The 26691-nt window shown below is 35.4% G+C and overlaps 1 protein-coding gene across 2 annotated transcripts in view; it reads right to left on the reverse strand.

Annotated features, from left to right (window-relative positions):
- Nucleotides 1–26691, reverse strand: part of SNTG2 (syntrophin gamma 2) — a 312891-nt gene that overhangs the window by 135058 nt on the left and 151142 nt on the right. Inside the window, exons 3-4 of one of the 2 annotated variants that reach the window (XM_069805899.1) lie at nt 15424–15475; nt 15271–15328 (exon numbers count right to left, since the gene is read on the reverse strand). In XM_069805899.1, coding sequence (XP_069662000.1) covers nt 15271–15328; nt 15424–15475 — 110 coding nt within the window. Of the gene's footprint in view, nt 1–15270; nt 15329–15423; nt 15481–26691 lie in introns of both variants that reach the window. The other variant, XM_069805898.1, reaches the window with a different exon arrangement.

A 26691-nucleotide genomic window follows, 5' to 3' on the forward strand; every position in this document is an offset into this window, starting at 1 on the left:
AACCCTGGACATTAACTCAATGAGGTGTAACACAGGGAGAGGGGATTGTCAACCTGCTTCAGGAGGACACCTCTAATAAGCCAGTCCTGGGATATTATTTTGTGTGAGGGTTGCAGTAGGACTCACGCCAACTCACTGCAGTGAGACAGATATGTTTGTTTATACTTCAACAAGTACCAGTCAGTTGATCTGCAGGCCACAGACGTGATGAGGATGGCACACGTGGGCAGCAGGCAGTGTTGTTTTCCTGAGGCCCTGACTTGTTGGCTCTTCTGGTAGGCCAAGGCAACTGTTGCCATTGGGAAGATCAGCTGGAAATGCAATATTGAAAAAGAAGCACAAAAAAAGAAAGAGGGGTGGGGATGTGAGAGATGAGTTCAGAAAGAATTTCCGTAAGAGGTGAAAGCAGAAAAATGTAGGGCTGGTAAGAAAGGAAAGCATACTGAGCCAGAAAATGTTTGGGTGAAAGATGAGATCCTGATGGAAGAGCGCGTCATGAAGATTTGCAGGCAGGTAGGTATCACCATCGTCCTGGATGTTCAACTATCCATGATCTGCTGCATAATGACACAACAGCACAGTTGTGTAATCCTGTCTAAGTCTTCCGAGAAAACTGCTTAGTTCCAACAGAAGTTGTAATAAAATATGTAGACTAGTATCCATGCAGAATAGGAGAGGTAAAACAGGTAAAACAGACACAGGTAAAACTCTTGAGATTGAGATAGGCCTAGTTAACAGCTCAAAGTTTGAAGAGGAAAAGCACTGACATGAAAAGGTATAAAATCTCAAGGAAGAAAACCAGGAAGCTGGAGGATGGTAACTCAGCAGCACTGAAGACAAATCCCTTCCAGGGAGCATTGGAGCCTGAACTTTTCCCACCTGACTGTTGACTGCCAGGTCAGCAAAGACTCATTGGTCATTCCACAGGGGTGATGAGTACTGCCACATCCCCAGCTACCTACTGGGTGTGTTAGCCAATAAATTTTATAGTTTAAGAGCACAAAGCAATTATATCCTGCTTGCAGAGTCTCTACACACAATCAAAGCTGTCCAGATAAGTATAATGAGAGAAGGAGCATTATGTGGTTGATACCAAATGCTCTATGAACCGAAACAAAGCACAGAAAACGGGGGCAATGAGGGCATTAGCTCCAAAAGTGCATTATGCTGCAAAGTAACCCAATAATGTAGACACCATGACTGCTGCCATCATGGCCAGTGATGGTATTCTGGCAAACTATGCTTGCAAGTCTCTGATGAAACACTTTGGTTTTAGCCAATTGTCTATAATTTAAAATCAATGATTTCTAACAAAAATATTTTCCACAAATCAAATTGTAGAGGACATGTCACTATGATGCATATGTTACCATATATTTTACACATATATTAGAAATAAAGTGACTGGAAAAACTCCTTGGAAAGAAACAAAAAGGCATCTCGTTTCTCTAAGGCATATTTTAAATCTGAAGACAAGACATCTACTGTTGTAGACATCATTAAGTCATATGTTCTCTACATGACGAAAACATTAAATAAAATGTTCCATGCTATGTGGAACTTTTTCTCCCACTGGTAACACCCTCATATACAAAGGTGTCCATGAAAGGTTGCTCTGCAATTATCAGTCACTATGTGTAAAATGAATCAGCACTAAAACCAAACACTTGAGAAAGAGCTTTGGGATACCAAGAAGCATATAACCTAATTCAGAGAAACAGTAAATATAACTTTTTTAGAATCCAGTATAACTCTTGAAGCTTTACTTGAAATAATATTTTAGTAGCAGTGAATTGAACATGGCCAAAAACAAGACTTGGAAAAGAAAATAAGCACAAAGTAGTGATAAGCAGAAATGTACCAGGCTGTAAAAGAAAATTAAGTGTGTGCTACAACAATTAGTGCTACATCACCTTTATTCTACATCTTAATTATCTTTAAAAAGGTTTAGTATTGATTAAATGCTGTACATTGATTAAATTCACAAGTGATACTGAAGAAAGAGGAAAGCATCAGGGAAATCCAAATGGGCTTATGTTGAAGAAATGATACAAAAATAAACATTAAAAAAAAATCTTATTTTTGAGAACATTAGACTTGAAAAACTTTTCCAAAAGCAAATGACCTATCATTCTAATAATTAAAAAAAAAAAATTCAGAGCCATGAACTATTAAAATTATTTTGCACTCAGTAAGAATGGAAAGGAACCAGTAATTCTTTCTAGCTTTGCCTTGTTTCCTTTTTCTACACATTAGGGTTGAAGAAGGGCTGTGTTAAATTTTCCAAAATTTGCAGGTTTGTGAAATGGTAAATTTACTGAACAGATTCTCAGGAAATTCTGACTTACCATGTTAATTGATGCACAACACTATGCAGATTTGAGTCTGTAAATAAACTGATGTCCTTATATTTTTCAAGACTGATCACAACACATATTTTCCCTCAATTTTTGTTCAATTCTTCAATCACACAAGAAACATACCAGGTACTATGTCCTCTGTCATTATTAGTGATGCACAAAACCATGCTGCTTAAAGCACACAGTGAGCTGCACTGACTTCATGGACCTCTCAATTCATAAGCTTAACTTTAAATATATGCATAAATATTTCACTGGATAAAGAAAATCTGAAGGAATAATTAAGAAACTAGATGAAATAAAAAGAAAAGCCTAGAGAAACTGGTTTATAGGATAAAAGATACTTCTCAAAGTTAACAACTAAGTTATCTGCAAAATTAACACAAGATAAAACTGGTTTGGTCTGGGAATTCAGAACTGTTTTCTCTTCAGCTTGGACTGTATGAATAACAACATGAACTGTAAGAGTGTGCAGGCATCATAAGTGTCACCAGGAAAGACTCTACCGTTCATCCAAGCATTTGAGCAAGAACTGATCGATCTGGACATAGATTTCCTTACAGTTTGGCATATGTCAACATGTGCAGGCAATTGATACCAAGAATTGTCTAGGACAATGTACATGCTAGGAACTATAAATTTCTTCCAATTCTGTTCCATAAAAGAAGTACCAACAAACGCAGTCTTTTTCTGTTCTATCCAATGCAACAGGTAGGGTCCTGTGGACAAGGTAAGGCTGTGTTTTTCTTGTAACACTGGAATGGTAGGTAAAGACAGGAGCAAGGATCCTAGCTGGAAAGCTGATGTGTGCAAGAGGTGGGGACAGAGAGCAAATGGTTACATTGGTCAAAAGAATTACTTTTGCTGCTGCTCTTAGAATAGCCAATATGAAAAAATTTGGGAAACCACTATTTATAGCAAGAAATTGGCTCTCCTATGTTCAAAAGTGAAAATTATTATTTTTTTTCCATATAAAAAATGTGTAGTTATTAGGATGGGAAAATCAGGGGGAGCATACCAAAAAAATTAAATCCTTTAAAGAAATGAACACAATTAATTAAATGTGATTTCTTGCTGCTCTGTGGTGATAGTAAAGCTGAGAGCAAAAATCTGGACTTTGTATTTTAATTAGGAATTGCCTAATTTCACTTTCTGCTTCCCTTCTCTTCCCCACTGGCATATAATTCAAAATAGTTTTATAGCTCTTATTTATTTTTTTACTTCCCCAAGATTACTGCAATACTAAGAAGCTACACAGACAGAAGCTAAATGTAGAGAGGCAAGTAGAGGACAAACATACATATCTATAAAATCAAGAGACATTACGTGACATAATATTGCCAAGAAAAAGAGGAAAAAACTGTATCTAAACACCGTAAGTTCTGATCTTACACCACTATAAAATCAAACTGGGTATTAAACCTTTTACCATATCATGATATGTAGCTGCATCAGATTCCAAAAAACTAGACAGGATTTGGTTGGCTGAATACTTGGATAAGAAACCCATAAAATAACGGCTGCTGCAAAAAGTGATGTTTTCCGAGTCAGTAAGTTTTGCTCAAGACATGAATTCATTGTTAAACTAATGCCTTACCATGAGTGTAAGTAAAAGTATACTTCCAGAGGACACTATGCTATTTGAGATGCAACTGGAATAAGTTATGCAGAATTTGAGACGATTTATCACTTTTTTACGGTGATAGAAATGTTTGTGTCAATAGTTCAGCCAAATTCCATGCTAGCTTGTGACATTCATCTCTGACTTTATTTCACTGAAAATACCACTCTTGTGTTTTTCATAATTTCCTAGAAACTACTGTTAAATAAATTGATATTATTTACCGGAAAAGAAACAGCTTTTGCTTTGAGGAAGAGAAAGGCACTTAACTCCTAACAACTGCACATGTTTCTTGAAAAGACCAATTTACAAAGTGTACTGTAGACTCCCTCGTATTTTGGGTATACATGAGTACCGCTACTACTATCAAAAGGACATTGAGAAGGATCTAGGGGTCCTGGTGGACAACTTGCTGGCCATCAGTCAACAATGTGGTCTCATAAACAGCATCCTGGTCTGCATAAGGAGGAGTGTTGTCAGCAGGTGGAGGGAGGTGATCCTTCCCCTCTACTCAGCACTGGTGAGGACTGCCTGCAGTGCTGAGTCCAGTTCAAGAACCAGTACAAGAAAGATGTGGTCTTACTGGAGCAAGTACAGTGAAAAGCCACAGAGAAGAAGGAACTGGAGCACCTTTCATATGAGGAGAGGCTGAGAGAGCTGGGACTGTTCAGCCTCAAGGAGGGAAGGGTCAGGAGGATCTTCTCAATGTGCATAAAGACCTGACAGAAGGCGATGAAGAAGAGGGAACCAGACTTTTCTCAGTGGTGTCCACTGACAGAACAAGAAGCAATGAGCACTAGTTGAAACACATGAAATTTCATTTGAACACAAGAAAACACTTTTTTCTGTGAGGGCGACTGAGCACTGGCACAGGTTGCCCAGAGAGGCTGTGGAGTCTCCACCCTTGGAGATATTCAAAAGCCATCTGGACATGGTCCTGCGCAACTGGCTTAGTGGCCCTGCTTGAGCAAGGGGGTTGGGCCAGATGACCTCCAGAGGTCTCTCCCCAACCTCAACCATCCTGTGATTTGCAAAGGTGCATACAGGAATATATTTAATATGCTTATATATTTTAGCATATTTGTTCAAAATAGCACTAAGTTGAAATAACAGTAACCTATTAAGGAAGTATTTGTTGTAAACAAAGATATTCTGAACGAAAACAGGATTTAGTTTTACAGTTTAATTCTCAGATGTTGACTTATCTCATGAGAATTATCCTTCATACTCTATGCAACCTATCTCAGTTTCTGGATCTTTTTCCTGAGAGAAACCTGGGCTTTGATTTTCTAATTCCCATTGCTTTGAGAGCAACAATGATACGGGAACGGAATTCACAGAAAAGGATAAACATCATGAGGAGCAAAGAATCACAGACTGGGAGTAGACAGATTTTCTTAGAAGTTTTGAGTAGAACTTGCCAGGGAAATCAAGAAGAATAATTACACATGGATAGCAGAATCCCATCTGGAAAAAGGTAACTAAGTCAGATTCCACTGCAAAAAAACCCTGAAGTGATGGACACTTCTAACCATATATACACGTCCTATTTTTAGTGTCATATCTAGTATTGTGTTGTAACAAAACATGATTTTCTCTGTTCCATTATTGTTGTCATTTTTCTTATCTTCCACTTTATCTCTCCATACCTGTTTATCTTTGTGATTTCTCACCTCTCTCTCTCCATTAATTTTCAGTGTGAGTGTCCCTTATGGGCAGTTCTCTCACCTCATTCTTCACTCTATTCTCAAATGATCAGCAAGTATATTATTATTTCTGGAATTATGACCATCTTATGAGATTTTTTTTAAACAGAATTAGCTTAACCTGGAGATTTTAAAGTCAGTAATAAAGCACACTGAAAACACAGGACATGAATTGCTAAAACTTTTAATTTTTTTTTTTTAAATTAAATGTTTTAATTCTAAAGAAATCAGAAAATATTGAACACAAAAAATGTTACAGAGCTGAATCTGTTTTGAGGATAGGTTTGATATGGAGGTTTGATACTGGCTTTCCTCCTTCACCTTCTTCTTTTAGATGACCTCAGCAAAAAAATAGGTTTTCAGAACATACTGCTCACTAGAATCTTCTGCTGATAAAACTGTTTTTCTGTCAGTGGCTAGCATTGAATCCAACTTGAGAGGAAAACTACTGTAACAACAAAATTCTAATATTTTTCACTGCAAACTATTAATGGGCTAAACTTAGCTTTAGTACAAACAAATATAGCTTTATATTTTATATACGCCAAAAAGTAAAATGAGGAAGATGTATAAGGGCAATTAGCAATCCCAAGAGCATACCAATGGGCATTAAGGAACCTTAAACTTAAACAAAAAATCCTTTTATTCCCTGCCTTGAAGGCACATGATATTACAACAGTCTTCTGAGGCCAATTCCAAAATACCATTTTGCTATATTGCCTAATAATTCAGAGATCCTATGTTATAGACAAAATTTGCCAGTTTTTTTTCTGACCTGGTGGGGACAATGGCTGCATATATACCAAAACTGAGAAGACAGAATCTGGAAAAGTCATGGGCCTGACACTATTTTTAAATAAATATGCTTTGAAAGACAGTATGGAAAAAAGTTTTAAAGTTCAGTTTTATTTATACCCATCTAACTCTAGCAGTAACTAAAGCAAAAATTATTAGAAGTCTTTTGGACGGTTTTCTGATTGCAAACAGGTTTGTAACGTGAGCTGCAGTGCCAGTTTATCACATGATCTGTAAAAGATACCAGCATACACTGTGATTAAACAGACTGTAGACCTGCTTTAGGAAACAAGAGGAGAAAAATTCAGATGGCCTGAGTTTCCTGCAGAAGTCCAGGTATTTGTATGTCTCAGTGCAAGATCCTTAAGCCAAAGCAAATGGCAATGTGATTCTTGTAGGCATTTCCAAACAAGTAACATTAGAGTATGAACTCAGTGAAGAAAACCTAGACACAACAGGTTAGTTCTTTAATTAAGGAAAGAGGCTTAATATAGCTCAGATTAGCTTGTAGACGTTGCAACAGAAAGAGCCCACAGGAATCGTTATCATCATAAATTCTTACCACAGAAAAATACTTCCAGTTTTACATGCATTTAGAAAATCAGTTCTTCATCATTTGGTTCTGCCTTTATAGAAAGGTATCAATTCGCTAAGTAAGGAAACAGAATTGAAACATTAATAGTGTAAGGACTTTAAAATTTTGCCTTTTTAAGAAAAGTCATGACAACTAAGATGTGACTATAAGAAAAGCAAAGCAGTTTTTTTTTAAATGTATCTACAAAAAATTTGGAAGTGCTACATTACTACTGTCATTTATTACTTGGGATACTTGCCTAACCACAGCTAATAAATCCCTTGAGTTTGAAAATAAAAGTAAAAATACTCATGCAACTTGCATGGACAGAATGCATAAATATGTAGGAATAACTGAGAAACAAAAGCAATAGTTGTAACTATGAATAAGTTATATTTTGTTTAAAAAAAAAGCTCTACTAGCCAAGCATAGCTAACACTCCATTAAGAGTCAGAGAAAAGCTATTTAAAATTGCAAAAATGTGGTATTTCTAGGAATATGGTTAGTAGTGTTAGAAGCTGTAGCTTCCCTATGTGTATAATTAATCTAAACCTGATAATATTTTCAGAATTATTACAATATTTTTCAGGTAAAAATAGCTGTGCGCATTTTAAAATTAATTAATCAGTAGGTGAATAAATTGACAAAGAAATGTAGTACAATGTAAAGGAAGATTAATCTGATCACACAATTGCAATATTCTAAGGCATAAGGTTACCTCTAATAGACATCTGATTAATATCAGATGTAAAAGGCTTTCTGAGCTGAATAACATAATATAAAGTTAGACAAGTTATGAATAGGTAACATTATATAAGGAAATAAATTATAATCTGGCATCTTCAATCTTTTCTTCCAAAATATGTAACTAGGTTTCCATTAAATTCTATTATAGTATGCCAACAAGTTTTAAATGCTTTAGAGGTGATATGTGGAAAACAAACTTAGAGACTAAGGAGGAATGCCAAAAGTAGCAGAAATACATGCTTTAAATGAGTTACAAGAAAAAAAGAGATGCAGTTACTAAAATAGCCCACTAAGTCTTTCGTTTAGAAACCAGTAAGGGGAAGAACAGTGAAAAGACCAAAACCAGAACTTTTCTGAAATTGCTAAAGGATGTTATTATATTTCTCATATTATTCCACGTCACTGTCTCCAAGCAAAAGGGTCGTTACATTTGCTCTTTCCATCAGATATACCGTATGATTCCTGATTGCTTCAGCCCCAAAATAATCTGAATGAGTTTTAGTCTCATTTTAAATAGTATCTTTCAGTGCAATGGGAATCTTTGTTACAGTTAAAATATATTTTCTGTCTAGCCACTTGCTTCTCCAGTTTCTGTACCAAAGCACTGTGGTAGAAGCAAGATCCAAATGCAAAGTCCAAAACACCATCCATCCTCAGAGGGACTTCAGGCAGTTCTCTCCTGAACATATTATCTGAATGAAAACATACTATATAGTTCTCTGATTTCTCTGCATGGAATAATTATCATTAACCTTTTTATTCAACCTGGATTGTAGTGGTAACAAATTCAAATAGTAACTTCAAGTGCTATTTCATTAGATTTCTGCAGTTCATAAGGGAACTACATTGTCAATCAGAGGTAGGCGAATGGAAGAAAGAAGAGAAACTGTACAGGTCAGTGCCATCCTAAGGCTACAGTTTATTCACTCAACTGCTACCTGGAACAGATGATAACTAACACAATATAATGTATTTTTCATACCTTTCTCTATTTAGTTTAGAGTACAAGAATAATAAACATAATGTTATAGGTCCACTGAAATTACAAATAATGTTTTCCAGATTTTTTATCTACCTTCTTGTTTTCATAACCTGCAAAATGCACCTTCCAAAAAGAGTATTCACCATAAAACCCTATAGGACTGAAATACAATTTCCAGAAACATTTTTATATTTTAACATAGCTATTAAGCAAAACTAATTATCTTTTATTGAAAGTTGATCTTCTTCACACACATGAAGAAGAATTTCATCATTAATATACTCTTTGAATACTATTTCTTTGTACACTTAACAGGAAAGCATTATTCAGTATCAGGAACCTAATGCACACATTTTTAGACACACACACATATATATGTATGCATATATAAAGCCTCATTTTGGGAAAGTACATAAGCAACTGCCTAAATCTAGAGCTGGACAGCTAATTCCCTGGTTCTGTTTTTTAGCCAAACCAAAGGAATGAAAACAAATTTCAAATTGACCAAAAATGGGAATGCTTTGGTTTTCTCTGTAAGAATGAGTTCTGGATTCATCAAACTCTTAGATCCTATTAAAAAAAAATAACACAAATTCTACAACAAAACAAAATTTCTAAGTGAAACTTACAAATATTTCATCCCAAATTTTCTTCTGTTCATGAATTGTTTATGAATAATTTTAATGCATAAAAATTTGCATTGTAACAATGAAGACATTACTATCTTAAAAACATTTACTAGATCTGATTTTAAATATATGCCTGTTCAGTTAAATAAACACTTTAAAAATTAACTCTTTGCAACCTTCTACCCAAAGAATTCTTTTGGGTCAATAATTTAAGGCTCTTGCTTCAGCATTTAACCCTCCAAACAAATCCCCCTAATTGTTCTAGAACCTCAGCTGAAGAATTCATCTACCTGTATGCTTCTCACTAAACATACAATGACTGCTGTTTGTATCATTGGACCTTAGTAAGTTCTTAACTATTAGGTTGTATAAAAATACTTTCCTCAGTTGGGATCAAAGTACCTTCCTTTTACTTGTTGACCGATCTTTAACAGTTCATTAAGATGTCCTTTCTATTAAGAGGGCCTGCCTAGTCTCAACAAGGTAACAATAAAGAAAGAAATCCAAAATGCTAAGAATGTTCTTCTATGCCTTCTGAAAATAAATTTAGTGCTTGAGGTATAAGTCAAAGAGAGAGAACAGTGAGTAGATGCTATCTTCAGGTATCATTAGCTTTCCAGTAATAAAGAAAAATAACACTGGCAAAGATAATTAAAAATTAGTGATAGAAAATAGGAATAATCCTAAAAAAATATTGAAGAAATTTGTAAGTGATATTAGGAAACAATATACAAATATTAAACACCATCCAGCTTGAAATGTCTTACGTTCAAAGGAGGCCTGCCTGTTCAAAGATGGCCTTGTTTTCAGTCTTCACCTTCATTAGCATAAGGCATAATGCAAACTTTTGATCCATTCTGACTTCCTTATAAATGAAATACCTCCATTTGGGCTTAACTCGTCCTTAATCTTGACCTTGCTGGCTCAGTGGAATGAATCATCAAGGCTGGTGAAGCAAAGGTGAGTACAGCTGTAGGGATGAAGAACATCAGCTACAAACACAACCATGCTGTGCAGCTGAACTGTAATCTCACATCATGCCCACCAACTTGTTCAGACTAGGCTTGGTTACCCTAGTTGTACCAGCCTTGTGGTTGACCAGAGTCAACACAGTAAAAAATACATACTATGGGGGAAGTATCACATATGCTTCCATACTAAACCATTTTTGCTTGGCATAGTAGAAGTGTAAGTGAAACTGTTAAAAGCCCTCATCAAACTGACACCATGTCCTCCAAACAGATGGTCCTGAATGCAGGCAGCCAGGATGTGATATTTGGGCACAGTCTGTGTTTGCAGAGCATATGGTTTTAAGCCAAGAATGTTTTAGTGGCTGAATGTCCCGAGTTCATTCCAATCCTGCCAAGGTATACAGCATCCCCAGTCAGAAATGGACTAAACACATAATAGAAGATTTTTCAATACAGCAAAATGTGAGTTATAAGTCATCTTTTATCACAGAAGGTGGCAAAATGCTTTCAAATTAAGGTTTTAACGAATTCTGGCTCTCAAGACAGGACCTTTTTTGAAACTGGCAAAATGCAAACGATCCTTATTCCACTGGGTTTTATGTAGTTTTATCTAACTATTTTCATCACACCCCAGTCAGCTGAACCCACTGTTCTGTTTCATTGTTGCTGCTTGTCTGACTCCACATGTTGTACCAGATATGAGCAGAGCTCACAGCAGTAGCCAGATTATTGCAGCAGGTCTCATGAAAATGGAAAGTTGCGTCAAGGTGACAAAATGTGATTGCTAACTTGATAATTCTGCAACACAAAACAGAAATTTGATTGCTTGATGTTTATACAATTAGAATTTCCAATACTATGTGCAGTAAGTCACTTGTATGTACGATGAGGTTAGATTTCAAAGTCCATTAGTTTTTACAGTCTCCACCCTTTAGATTTCACAAGTTCATAAAGACTCTTTAGTAATTAAAAATGGGAATAACAGAAAGAAAGATGTAAACACATGACAGCTCATACACTTTACCCATATATTGTGTCTAAGAATTCTTTAAAGTATACTTAACGAATCTGACAAAATTTCTTACTGATTCACTGTAGAAGGAAGCCTGACTGATCTGATTCCTTTCAAAGTTCAGGATATTCAGTTACACATCTCTGAGAACAGGAGTCTACATCTATTTGAGTGTGAAGCTACTGCAGTCTTTACCATAAATAAATTGTTAATACTAATTATAATACATATATAAAAATAATACACACCTAGAAGCTATTAGCCAATCACCATTGATCACACAATGATAGAGTGCAATCTACTCTATCTTAAACCAGTTTCAAAAGGAAAATACAGGAAAAGCAATACTGTATTAAATTACATTAAAAAAAAAACCTAGAGAAAGCATGAATCAGTCTTAGAAAATCTTACTGAGAAGCTTCAACATCAATAGTATCTTTTCATAATCTGGGAGATTATTAGTAATGTTGCTAATATGCTGGGTCAACTGGATGATTTGATACATGGGTAGGAGAAAAAAATCCTTGCTTCGGAAGTGAAATAATTACCTAGGGGATTAAAATTACTCTGCAGCTAATTATATCACTTTGCTTTTGAATTTATAAATGTGTTTGCATTTATTTGTTCTCATTCTGTCTGGCACAGGACTTTTGTCCCTCTGACATTAACTCTAGAAAAGCTTTGGTGATATGAAAAAAATGTAACCTTTGTTAGAATGGAAGACAGAATCCAAAGAAAAATATAAAAGGCCTAGATGTGGTGATGAGTCATTGGCATTAGCAGAACTTGCTCTTACTTAAGACTGTTGAGGAGGGCATGTGCTCAGGAAGAACTCAGGACATTCCAGTAATACACTGGACATTAGTCTCCAGCATTGAATGATCACTTAATCTTGTCTTTCAGAAATGTAAAGCTATGCTTTTGAATTGAGTTTCTGCATATGTTTCAGTGAACTTGTTCAGGAAAGTCTTATTAAATGGAGTGATCTAGGATAACTTAATCTGAAAGTTATAAACACAGCGATCACAGCTGAGAGGTCTCTGAGCCAGTCAAAACTGTAAGAATAGTATTTATTACCACTGTTGCTACAGAAGTGCTTGCGTTAATAATGAAATCAAATCCAATTGACATGTTCACCCTCTCTCAACAACTGAAGTGCAAATGCCTTCAGCTGATGCTTAGGTCAATACCAGCAAAGTCACTTCTATATTTGAAAAATGTAAAGACTACAAAGATAGCTGACTAATTACATTATTTAGGATAGCACAAAGGTTGTACGGATGTAAAAAAGAAGCAACTGCTTTATTCTATTATACTTCTAGCTTTGGAACCATAAAATAGTACTGTAGCCAAACAAAGTAAGGTTGGAAATACAATTTGGCAGTGTTGTCATATAACGGGTATTAAATTGCACAAGAAATATCACAAGTTATCAGGCATTTTAGGAAATCAGTAATTTAGTCCGTAAGGAGAATTTTACTCATGTAAATTCAGATATTTTACTCAAGGACCCAAAATAGTAAAATCCCTCATAGTAAAATTCCTGATAAGAAATCCCTTTTTTATCAGGTAACTGATGTATTTTCAAATATTACTGCAAGATACAGCCTTTTTTTTTTTTAATTCAATATATTTGCTTGAATCAGTAACTAATCTCACTGCTTAACTCCAAGCAACCTTTGAAGCTAGCCTATCAGTTTCACCGTTATTAGTACCTTGTATAATCAAAGTCCATTGGTGATTTATTCACATTATCAACTTACAAATGTTCAGTCTAAAATTTAGTTTGAGATAAATCTGTATGAGTCTCATCTCTCCCTCATGCTTAACATTTCCTCTCATTATATACAACGCAAATATTTTTCTTGATCTCTTTTATACATAAATATATGTATATTTAAGTATGCATATGTGTGCATTCATATACATATATATATACATATATGGGGAGAAAGAATGCACATATTTTTAGAACACTGTTGTTATTTCCCTTAAATAATATTACCAATTGTTCCTTCTAACATTAAAGTACTGATTCGACACAGACTACTTTCTTCATACCTTGCCAGGTGTGTCAGTGTCTTCATGCCATTAATTGACTCAGCCAGGAACACTGCATATGGGCTTACTGTGATACAGCATTGCCTCTGGTTATAACCGCTACTCACTTTGAAGGTTCCTTGGACAGAATGTTACAAGATCTTAAAACAAGTATCTTCTGAAAAGAGATTTTCAAGTTTGAGATAAACAGCTGACCCCATAAAATTGTTGTTGCACTTGTTACTCTGCAAATAATACAGTTCATGAAAAACTACCCACAGTGTACAAAACTCTGCATATAAGTATTTTACATACAAACTCACTACTAATCTTGATTGAAAGTCCTACATCCTAAGAGGGCAGGAGATAGCTTTTCTTGTTGGCGATTAATTTCCTGAATTATTTTCCTTAGACCTGAATGCTTATATTAATTCTATTATTATTATTATTATGTATTTATTTTCTTGGTATGGTTTATTATGATGTGTATTCAAGGAGCCTATTGTTGTTCCATATACAATAACACAATTGACATAGAAACACCTTCTCTTCCTCATTGCAGAAATAATATCATAAATATACTGAAATATATATAAGTACTGTAGATAGGAAACTTGAAACAGTCTTTCCAACAGGATACTGGCATGCCCAATCCATTCAATATTCACTAGGTATCAGCTGAAAACGGGTTACCAAGTTTCAGTATTACATTTCAAGCAAAATAAGGACCCCCTGAAGAAAATGCAGAGGAGAAAATCAAGCACAGTCTGCGATCTAGTAAAGCATGAGGCTGAACATGGTGCCAAGCAAATGTGCTTAATCTCCACTGCAGCAAAGCAGGAAGAGACACTGATGAGTTCAAAAGATCGTGTCACTGGCTCTCAGTTCTTTAAGGAGTAGGACTTGCACCGAGGGTCACAGTGCAGTGCTCTGTCTTTTCTTGCAGGAAAGGTTACATGAAATGGGTAGATTTATTCTAGAGAAGAGAGGAAACGCATCGAAGCTTATCACAGAAACATGACAAATCTTCAAATATGTAAAAGAATGCCTCAGCAAAGAAAAGAACAAACTACTCCCCATGTCCTTGTCCACCAGAGAAGAAAATATGACTTTGTTTTTGATCAGCTAAGACCCTTAGTTCACATTGCAAGGCACTGCCCACCACACGCAACGGTTCTACTTTTCCTTACTGAAGGGCCCCTTTGTTTTCCAGAGCAGTTCTCCAACTTGCCCAGATTAGTCCAAGGTCTGACACTGCCCCCAAAAGTTCCTTTTGCTAGATAAATGTCAATGTCATACTTAACTGGGACAGACCACACTGATTTAGATCTTGTGTTATCATCACCATAATAAACATTACAAATCACTCTCTGCTTGCAACTAGGCACAGTTAGTCATACCATATAGCAGTGAATTACTGTGTGGGGAAAAAAAATATGTCTGGTTTGTATTTTTTTATCCTCTGGGTTACTAAAGTTAAGTACATCAATAGATTTCCTATGTCATAGTTCTCTTTTCATAAGTAACTTTAAATATTTTGTTTACAACACAACTGTCTTGCTGCAGTAAAAAATATGTTTTCTGAATTTGTTACTTACCAGTAAACTTTCAAGTATGGGTCCTAAAGACTTGAAAAGATTCTAGATTTTAAATTCAACGCAAAGGCACATGGACTGTTTGGACATTTATAGAAAGGCTTAAAGATAGTGTGAGGCTAAAAGGATGAGCCATACATATGTTTTAATCCTCAGTTTAAAGAGCATTTAATTAAAAAAAAAAACCCACCATATATACTACAGTCCTATATAAGTAAATAACATAAATAAAAGTTACCTGCTTGGTCTTTAAATATTTTTGATATGACGACAGGCACTTTGTGCTCAGCACCACCCTGTAAAAGATGTGTATTAACCATGAGATCTCAATTAAGACTGAAGTAACTAGTTGTACTGAAAATTAAAAGAAGAATCGAGAAGTTATCCATACCTTTATGCTTAAGCCCAAGCCACCAACCGGTTGTCTACGAAGTGTAACAGTTCTGTGCTTTAAAAAATTGTAGAAAAAATAAATTTAGGTGAAAACACAATATCTGAATAAGCATAGATGATGTCTCTAAACTGTTTTTTTACTTTTCAAAAATCAATTCTCAAAGGTAGCCTAGAGTCTGACTGATCAAGTTCAGTCCTGAAATATCATTCAACACTGATTTATAGGCAGTTACTTAATTCCTTACCACAGAGAGCAGAACTTGTGTGTGAATTGTGCATGCAGACTTTTAATGTTTTTGTATCGCTGAAGTGATATTCTTCCTAAACAGAAGTTTTTACATGCTTTTGCTTTGTTTTGACGTGAGAAAACTATATGAAGAGCTTTGAGATGTGCATTTTCATAGCTATCATGTATGCACAGTATTCTTATTTTCCAGTCACAAATACCAGTTTTCTAATCCATATGTTCAGACCTATACCAATTTTTTGCAGCATATGCCAGAAGACTTTTAGTGATAGTCTGCTTCAAATGGTTATTTTCTTGCATTTCATGTTTAAGTGCATAAAGAAGATAAACATTTATCAATATTTTTCCACAGCAACCTATCATATGTTTAACAGTATGCTGAATTTGACATTTCATTAATGTGTAACTCCTGGTGCCTGACAACATAATAACAGCACTTCATCTGTTGACAATAATTATAGAGTTATGGGGAACTTTTTTGCAACATGCTGAACAGCACTGCATAGAATGCCATCTTTACAGTAATTCCTGAGCAAGTAAGATAATTTTTTTTCTTTTTCTGTACATCAGAAATTATATATGAGATTAATCCTACATGTATACTTGCTGATTAGTTATTTTTTTATTTCATTAATTCAGATAAACGTAAATTTTTATTTACGTAGTCAAGCCCATAATCTGATGTTATCAAGTTATTTTTAGCTTTTTTTCTAACACTCATCTTACTAGACATATGTTCATATTGACTCAGAGGAAAGGGTAACACAATAAATCATAAATTTCAGTCTCATTTTAGGAGGGTAAAATTAATCCATATGGCAAAAAAAAAGTTAAGAATACTTTCACACATTTTCAAAATTTCTCTCTTCTGTTCCCATGAACATTATACTACACCAGTCTGTACTAAAAATGGAAAACTATTATATTATGACACATGGTACCTGATTTATATCAAAAGGTTTATATGATTCAATTTCAGATTATATAATTCAGCTTTATTTAAATCTGTGATAATTCGAATTTTTTCAAAGATTCTTCTCTTCTTTTGAACTGCATCAAAACTTTTGATCAAAATTATCATATGCATGGACAAAGTTCAGATCCAACCTGAATTAGAATATGGCTCTACCTTTAAATTCAGTGACTCATTCCCAATAAATCCTGTCTGCTTATTTAATTCATGTTTCTCTCCATCTATACTTACACCCTGTAAACAAATTATCCCAATATATCCCATCACATAGGGATGATGGAAAAAATATTTTGACAGTTTAGATTGCTTTAGCATTACCAGACAGCAAATACAAAACCACTACATGGATAGCTTTAGCCATTTTATAAAAGACAAGCAAGGTATTATTTATTGACATCTTATACATTCAACTACAACTAACGTGTATTTTTATATGGTTGATAGGCATATTTCAAATAATAATACTGATGATATAATTGAGTTTGTAGCCCTATGAAGCTATCTATTTGCATAATATATTGTAACAATCCTGATATTTATAATTTCAGAGTTCATAGCATTGCTTATTCAAATATTCCTATTAAAAGACACTTTGAAAGAAGGTATTAAACATGCACCTAAATGTTTCCTACATAACAGCTTTTTTAATTAGAGCTACATTTAAAAAATGCAAAAACTTCCTTCTTTCAAAGATACTCAAATTGCAAAGTAAAATGCCAAAAGCTGGGCATGATCGAGTGTCGTAATCAAGATCATTTACATAAACTTATCTCAATCCTATGATCATATATCATTTGCTATGACTATAACTAGCGGTCATACAAGACCAAACATTACATTTCATTTTCTACAGACAGATTATTGTTACTGATTTTGAATTTTAAAAACTTGTACAGTGTACAATTCCAGAAGATTAGAAAAAAGCTAATACTGGGTCAATATTGAAAACATATAAATAGAGCCATAGATCTTCATTATATTACAGTGCTTTAAGGTCATATGGTCATAAATCTGGCAATGAACTATTCATTCCATTACGGAATAACAGTAAAACCAGTTCATAAGGATTTAAAGAGGAATAATTTTAAAGGGGAAAAGTGTTCTGGAAAATACCTTTTCAAATGACATGAATACTTGCTATGAAATTGCCAATCTTGACGACAGAGTACCAGTGTTGTAATAACCCTTATAAGGCAGTGATCTGACACCCCACAAAAACTCGATTAAAAACATAAAACTATTCAAAATAATATGGTGTATTTTAAGCATATGTAAATTGGCTAGTTAAAAGTTTCCAAATCAAAACGTAACTGAGATAAAGCTATTATTTTGTGGATGTGCTTCTTGTGGGATAGTGACAGTACCTGGTTTATTAAAAAAAAAAAAATAATAAAGAAATCAGTGATATAAAAAAAGAAAATTAATTGAAATTAATTGCAATAATGTTTGTAAGGGACAACACTTCTGACAATGTAATGTTGAACAGCACAGGTTCTAAGCATACAGCACTTAAAGGTCAAGGTCATTTAAGATCATCCTCGTAATAAGGAAAACAGCTCGAAGAAATAGAGAAAAGCACTCTATCTGTTAAAAGGTGGTCTTGCAAAAACCCTAAACATATGAGTCACGCTGAGTATGAGAAAAACCTGCATTCTTGCACAAAGCCACGGCCAAAATCACTAGTGTAATCCTACATCATCAGGAAACTATTAAGAAAAAGCAGAGAGACTATAAATTATTTCTGTATCTGGCAGTGATCCACACACTTTAAATAATACAGCTAGTTCTGATACACTAGTTTTGCAAATGATGCAAATAAATTGGAGAGGTAGCAGGCAAGAGCCACAGGAACTCCAAACAGCTTGAGAGGTTTGTATAGCAGTGAAACAGATGCCAGGAGTTAAATATATTTAGCTTTTTTTAAGCACTTTTCAGGGATGATCAAGCACAGTTTTAAAGCATCTTCCTTGGTAGAAGATGACCACACCTTACAGACAGATACAGTGAAAATTTCAATGACCTGAAGTGGAAAACAGACACATTCAGACTATAGACACAAGACAAGAATTTAAACTTCTGTAGTGTGACACACCATAACTGGATTTTTTAGAAAACTTTTTTTAATAGTAATATGGCCTTGAGACCTTACAGTGTACAGATATTTCTTTTTTTTAATCTTTATTTAAAGCACAATCTGTCATGGTATTTCATGAACACTAATTTAGTTCTAAATGTAGTATTACTAAAATACTTAGGCTTTTTTTATGCTAGTAAGCAGTACATCTACATAAATTAAATTAGTTTCACAGCCTGCCACAAGTATCCTCATTCTACAGAGCAAGAATGGAGGCACACAAATATTTAGGGACAATTAATTCTATTTTATTGATCTGAAATGCCTAAATACTTTTTCAAAGTATTTTTATGAACTTTTTCTGTTCAAAGTATCTTGTTGACCAGCTTCAGCCTTAGCTTTGAACGTCCAGCATTTTAACATAACATAATTTCACATTAGAGGATGAGATGCACCTAATGCCTGATCAGCAGTGTTAATTTGGTGTTAGTTTATGTACATGATACATCTGGGATCATACTGCACCTCTATTTCAGGGGAAGGATCCTTCACCGCTAGATACTGAGACTACTCTTTTCTTCCTGTAACCCCTCAACTCATCCCCTGCATATCTTCCAACATAAAAGACAACACAAAGCCAAGATCCAAGAGACAATAGCCTGTATATTTCTAACTTTCTAATATTTGACTTTGTAACTTTATTTTAAAGGAGGAAATTAAAAAACCAATTTTTTGGGAAAACCTACACATTCACAGGGTTCACTATAGGCTAGTTTCCATTTAGACCTTCATTTGGACCCTTAAATTCATAATATAGATGCTCACTGCTAGAGCCAAAAAATATAAAAATCTGTGGGTAATTTAGAGGAGATTCAACATTAGACACCTGCTGAAAGCAAGACACTACTGAATTCAGTTTCAGGTTTTGTAGGGAAATGTGCTAAACAGTAATTATTCTCTTTTATTTGATCTCTTCTCTCTGTCCCCTCTAACTTACCCTGTTGTGGTCCCGTTCTCTTCTCAGGACCCTTCTTTGCTTTCATTATTCCCCATCTCGTAACTCAAAATTCAGGAAGGTATTTTTCACTTCTCTTTCAAACCAAAGAATGGACTATTTGTCTTACAATTTCAGTCTCACAAGCTATGCCCATGCTAAAATAAAGCAGGCCAGAGGATTTTCTCCAGCAAAGCAACACAGTAAAACTCCCGTCCACACTACTAAATTTCCTTTCCTTGAAAATGTTTTGACTACCATCCAAACTGCCTAACTGGGACACTACATGACCCATGCCATCTCCTGATTTGATCTGAGGCAGTAAGAGACTTGTAACTTACACTGGCCAAAACGGAGACAGAGCGTACACCAACTCCCAGTATAGACAATTTGGCACGGCATCAAAATGTAGCCAGGGAGCACACTCACATAGAGTATAGGCAATTGTGTGCCGATGTTGAATGTGTGCTACGGCTGTGTTTTATTTTCTAGTAGAGATTAAGTCACATAGACCTGTGTATGATGGATTCCACAATAAATAAACAGAAAGAAAAAGGCCACTAATATACATTAACTACAAGCACAGATTTCTAATTATCCCTACAAGTACTGGTAGCATTAGTAGTCATGTACAACAAAAACATACATGTAAAAAACCAGACACCTCAGTATTAGATTTCATTTAAATTCTGATAGAAAAGCATGTAACATTCTGACAGCTGTCACAGAGTGAGACAAAGTCCTTGGTCCAAAGAACATTAAAAAAATTTGTCTTAATATACTCTAAACGATGATGCTTCTACAGCTGGCACTATAGATACAATTCTAACAGCATCACAATAATAAATCATTTTATAAACTATGTAATAAATACACTAACACCGGTACAAAAATATTCTTATAATCATGAGTCTAGCCAAACTCAGGTTTCATGAAAGCAAATCCAGCTAACAACCTTATCTGCTAACCAGGATTTTCTGGTTGTGCACTCAAGTGACTACTCGTAACACAATTTCTGAATGTGGACTACTTTACTGGTAATGCTGTCTGTCTGCCTCTGCTTTTTCCTTCAAGCTGTCAGCTGTGCAGAGGTGGAAGGACAAGCCTAACTGATGATATGTTATCAAGAATCTTTCATATTAGAACCTAATCTTCTACACAAATGTGGATTAAATACCTAACAGGTTTCAGCATGGTGAAGAAAACCTCTGTGAAAACAGAACTGTGTGCACATACAGTATGTTTCAAATGCAGTCTAAAATAGAGGTGACTTTATAGAGGTGACAGAATAAAGTTTCCAGCAAATATTTGATTCCAGGCACGTACACTGAAATTAACCTGAAATTTTCATAAAGTGATCTATAGGGAACAGAAATCTGTAATAATGCCGATGCCCAGCCACAGGTGTAAAGCAAGGAGGCAAAGGCAATGACAGAAGCAGATGTCTGGCTGTCCAGAGAATGTGTTAGCTGAGAAAAGCTCAACAGAAAGCTACAAATCTTTTGAACACAGAAACCACCTTCAAAGGACTGTCTTTCCATCTTTTCTCATAGAAGAAAAGAAGGCAGAATTATGGAAGATAAGAGTTATCCAGTTTACTCTGTTAGTATCAAAGATAGGAGTACCTTCCCCAGAGGAAAAGGGGATACATACCCGGCTCATTGAGAAGATTTTCAGGCGGAATCCACAAATCACATCTTCTGGCAGGATGTAACAGGTTGGTGATGTGGGAAGTAATTCCCTTAGTAGTTCTCATAATGGACAATGTCAATGTACTTTCTTGATACGCAAATGTCCTTCTTAAAGCAGAGATCCCAGACAGCTGTAATGTTGGTAGATGACCATCAAGCAAATAGACAGATACATTACGACTCCAGGGAGAAGACTCCAAAATGTTTGACCAAACAAGTGCAAGGTGGCACGTCTCACAGGAATCCTGCTTAGCCCAACAAGCACCAGGCAGGTTTGGTCTGCATTTGTACCAAAAATGTAGGGACATACAGGAAATAAGTCCTAGGTATGAAAATTAGGCAGGAAGAAAGGAAGCTAGAGACCTGGACTTCCAGACTAAGATTCTCCAGAACTCTTCCCAATAGTCTCTTTCAGGCTGGGGAAACAGGCAAGGTTTTAATCCCTTCCTAAAGAGATGACTCATGGGAGATGGATTTAGGTTCATCAGAAATTGGGGGTATTTTTGAAACAAAGGGAGCCTGTACAGGAGGCACAGACTTCATCTGAAGTGTGAAGGAACCAAAGCTGCTGGTACGTCAAATTCAGGAAGGCCACAACTAGAGTTTTAAATGACAGAAAAGTTGACAGGTACAGAAAACACTATAATTATGGATGATGCTTCTATTATGGATATAAACAGATATTCTATATCCTGAAGCGAAGGACAGGCTAGGGAGGGAGTAGTACAAATAGGAAATGTAAAACAGAGTGCCAGGAACAAACCCAAAATTGCACTAAACCTGAACTAAACAGAGGTATAAACACTCTGGAGAGGTAGAAAAAAATCTAATACTGGGATACAAAGTATGTAAGAAAGGTAAAATAGGCTAAATAAGCAGCAGAGTAAATGCCTTGTGCTACACTGAACTTAAGACTCAAATACAACTAATAAGGCAACTACCTCAACAAGTAAAACAACAAATTGCAGGCTAAATATAGTAAGAGTCTTTTCTAGTGACTACTCAACTAGGATGATAACAGTGACTCAGATATGCAAAGAGTCAACGGGAATGAGAAATGTAACAGGTGGTAACAGACTTCACTTAACCTCCGTTAGATTGGACAGATGGACATAACGATATAATGCAGTCAATAAAAAGCAGGTCTCTATCAGTCACTGCTTCATGGAACTCACAAGATTAGACTGAGTATTTGCCCTAGTCTTGAGTATAGCATGCAGGATCTAGTTAAATTTTTTACAGCTGAAAAGCTACTGTGTAATGGCAACTGCTATGTACTTTACATTCAACATTTACACAACTGTGACCCCAATAAGGGAACTATGCAAAAGCGAGGAAGCTTGTTAAAGGAAAAATAAAGGGGGCAGCTAAGAAAATTAAAACTGTATAGGCAGTGTGAAGAGTACTTAAGGGTACCACACTGGAAGCACAGACCCAATGAATGCCACTTATTAGAAGGGCTTAATTAAAAGGAAAACTGCATGGCTAAAGAGGAGGTTAAGGGAGATTATTACAGGTAAAGAGTGATGGACATCATATTCATATGAAGACAAGAAAAAGGAACATAAGCAAATAAAATTGAAAAACAAAATTAGGCAGCAACTGGAAAGAGTTCCCAAAACTGCCAACAAGAATAAAAACTAATAATAAATCTCAAAATCTATCAGGAGCAGGAGGTCTGCCAAAGAAACCACAGGGTCGATTTATGATCAAGATATAAAAGGCATACTCAGAGTAAATGAGGTTACTGAAGAGAAGATAAATGAACACTTTTCATTAGTGTGAAAGAAACTAGAGACATTCCTCCAACTAGCACAAAGGATGTATGGATCTGTCTGAATCTGAAACCACTTTAGAAGCAAATTGACTAAATAACAGTAGCAAATCACCAGGGTCAGATAGCATTCACCCTAGTCTTAAAGGAACACATGGATGAAACAAAGCAGGAGTACTGGACTGATACTCCTCAATAAAGCCTTGATACATGAAGACTACAACACTGAAAATAAAATCCCATTTTTTCATAAAAGGTTCCAGTTAAGGCTTAGGAAACTTAACACCTGCACTAAACAAATTAGAACTATAGGGGAAAAAAAACCAAAATCTATAGACAGTGAGAGAAACTATAACAAAGAACAGAATTGGCAGATACTTAGATGAACTTATCTATCTTGGAAGAGATAGTGTATTTTTTAAAGGTGAGTTAGGGGAACATAGGAACCATGAGGGAAGAGCCTTGCACAGATATATTACTAATTAAAATTAGAAAATAGATAGAAAACAAGGGGATGGATTAAATGCATAATCTCTCAATGGAAAAGGTCACTAGTGAAGTTCTACTGTTGCCTATATTGCAACCTGCATTATTTAAAATACTCATGAAGAAGTAAAAAAAAAAAAAAAAAAAAGGTTGAGCAATGAGATTACCTTTGCTGCTTACTGAGCCAGGAAGCATAAGCAAAGTGAAAATATTTGCAGAACATCTTACAAAATATTAACTGGGCAACAAAATAGCAGACGAAATACGATAGCAGATCAAAGCTTGTGAGAGATTATTTTTACCATGTACATTATTTATATAAGGAATTAGGATTGATTCTAAATCAGTCATTTCTATTAAGGAGTAAGACCTTGGGTTAAAGTAGATGGTTCCATGACAGCATCAGTGCAGTGTTCAGTAGTGGTCAAAAACACAAATCAAATTTTTCGAAGCCTTAGCAAAAGAACTGAGACAAGCGAAGAATGTCATTATATCCCTGAAGAAATCCAAAGCTCACCCCACCTTGGAAACTGTATACCATTTTGGTCCCTTCGTACCTGAAACTGCTAGAAAAGGTTCAGAAAAGAACAATAAGGATGATGGAAGCACAAACCCTCTCCTGTACAAGGAATAACAGAATAGGCTATAACTCTTTCTCCAGGAAACAAGACAGACTAGGAATCAGGAAGCTTTTACAGTACAGTAAAAGTTGCACAGAAGACAGTGAATGGGATCAGTTTTTACAGCCCTTTCCAGTACAAAAACTAGGAGGCATCAAATGATACTATTAGGAACTAGGATCAGAACAATCAAAAAGAGGTGATTCTTTGTGCAATGGATAGTAGATTCCAGAGTCTGGTGAGAAAAAAATTCTGAATGTTGAAATTCTACATGTGTTCAAGGGGATATCAGACAACTACAGCAAAAATAAATCTGTTAAGAGCTAATACAGAAACTGCATTTTGCTCAGGAAGGCACTGAATAACCTGGGGGAGGGAAAGTGGTAAGAGAAGCACCACATATTCTTGCCCTGTTTGGCTTTTCTACTGAAACATGAATGACTGCTGTTGGAAAAAGGATGGTGGGCACAGCAGATTTTAGGTCTGACTCAGTTCTGAACTTCTCATGTAATGACAATATTTTATGACTACCACATTTGGACAGAAACCCACACTAGCTTTGCAAGCAACTATGAAAGAAAATTCTACTCCAGAACTTCTTGCCAAAATTGAAATGCAATATTTGTGGGAAAAAAACACTATCTTTTTGTGACATTAACAATAATGTCATGCACATATGCAGCTGAAAACCCTGTGTTTATGTCTCAGTCAAACTTACAAACAACATATTTCACTTTTTAGTTGCCTGCAGGCTAGATATAATTTTCTTTTCAGGTTAATTTATTTATTCTTGGAGGCTAAAGTGAGCCAAACATCTGTATCAGTCTTAAAAAAAATACAGAGGCACACCTGACAGTATGATGGCTGTATAATTTTATTTCATTATAGGCAAGGAAAACTCTTTTGAAAGTGTTACTAATTATCAATCTGAACAGGAAAGCTGAAATTAATATTTTTTTTTGCCTTTTAACTAGCATTTTCTTTTGCTAATGATATATTTTAATAGCATCTACAGTTTATTAAAACTCTTCATTCTGAAGGCTTCCAAAGTACTTGATGTGTATACTATAATGATCACTCATTCCAGTTGTGCTACAAAGCAGAAGTAATTATGTTCCCCCCATACCAGGCCTGTTTTGTTTTGTTTTCTGTTTCTAGGAGATTAGAGGAAGAATGAGTGCCTAGCATGAAACTTCAGGACACATTTGAATAGACAGAATGTAGTTATTAAAACTGTAATTGGCCAGGATACCAACATGAAATATTCCTATCTTTCTGAGACCTTTTATTGTTGCAAGTTTTCAAGGATTTTATTATCTGTTTCTCAAAGTGATACTGGGTCTGTAATGCCCACCGCTATGTTTAAGAATTGGGGTAACAATTTGGCCATGACATTCTCTAGTATCTAAGTTCTGAGAAACAAATGTGTTGACCAGTGTCAAACGTACCAGCAATGAAAAGAGAAGGCAGATTTACCCGCTAAGTGTTTGACAGGCGGTTTGATCTGCTTTTATGTCAAGCAGTTCTTTGAGCAAGTAGCCTGGCTGTCGCTTTTGGACTTAGTCTATGGTGGAAGAATATGTATTTTGGAAATTTATTTTCTCTTTGAATGGTAAATTGTAAACCTGAGAAAGCCACTAAAATTTTCACTTTTATAATGCTTTAAGTATTAAGGAAAATTCATATTGCCTAATAGCACATGTCTGAGTAAAGCTTTTGTCTTGTTCCGAACCATGAAAACACTGGAGCATATAGGTGTTGCTGAACAAGCTTGCATTTGTTCAAAGACAACCAAACTGCATTTAAGAAAGCAGCCTGCTCTTTGTGAAATCCTAAGATTTAGAGCCACTGAGCCACTAGCTAGGTACAAACTCAAAAGCAATTTTTAGGGACGAAATTCGCATAGCTGCAACAGTGGAAGTATAGAATTTAAATTCTGGGTTAGAATCAATATTTAGGTGTGATCAATCTGTCTTCCTCTCAGTCACTATCACCCTCGTAGAGCAACATTTACTTTGCAGGAGAGCCAGAGCACAACCAATCGGTTTGTATCTTGTCAAAGCATATAGCTCAGAGACAGGAGCTTTATTTCAAAACAATATCATGTTCTGTGCACTGGGGCAAACAACTGCACTGCAGAATGAGCTGTTAAAGATGTGAATAAGCATAAAAGATTTTGCCCCAACTGAAGATGCTGATAGCCATAGTCCACAGATGAAAGCAATGCAAGTAATATATTCTTAAATTCAGCCTGTATCTTTTGCTTATGTGTATTTCCCAAGGGTGTTAGAAATCCAGGGAAAGCCAATTCAGAAGAGCTCTGGACTGAAACAGCAGATGAAACTATAGAGATGGGGGAGGAGAGCCTTAAACGGTTTCAGTCGTCAATATTGAAATAAAGACAAGT

This window comes from Haliaeetus albicilla, chromosome 18 (assembly GCF_947461875.1).
Source record: "Haliaeetus albicilla chromosome 18, bHalAlb1.1, whole genome shotgun sequence".
NCBI lineage: Eukaryota > Metazoa > Chordata > Aves > Accipitriformes > Accipitridae > Haliaeetus > Haliaeetus albicilla.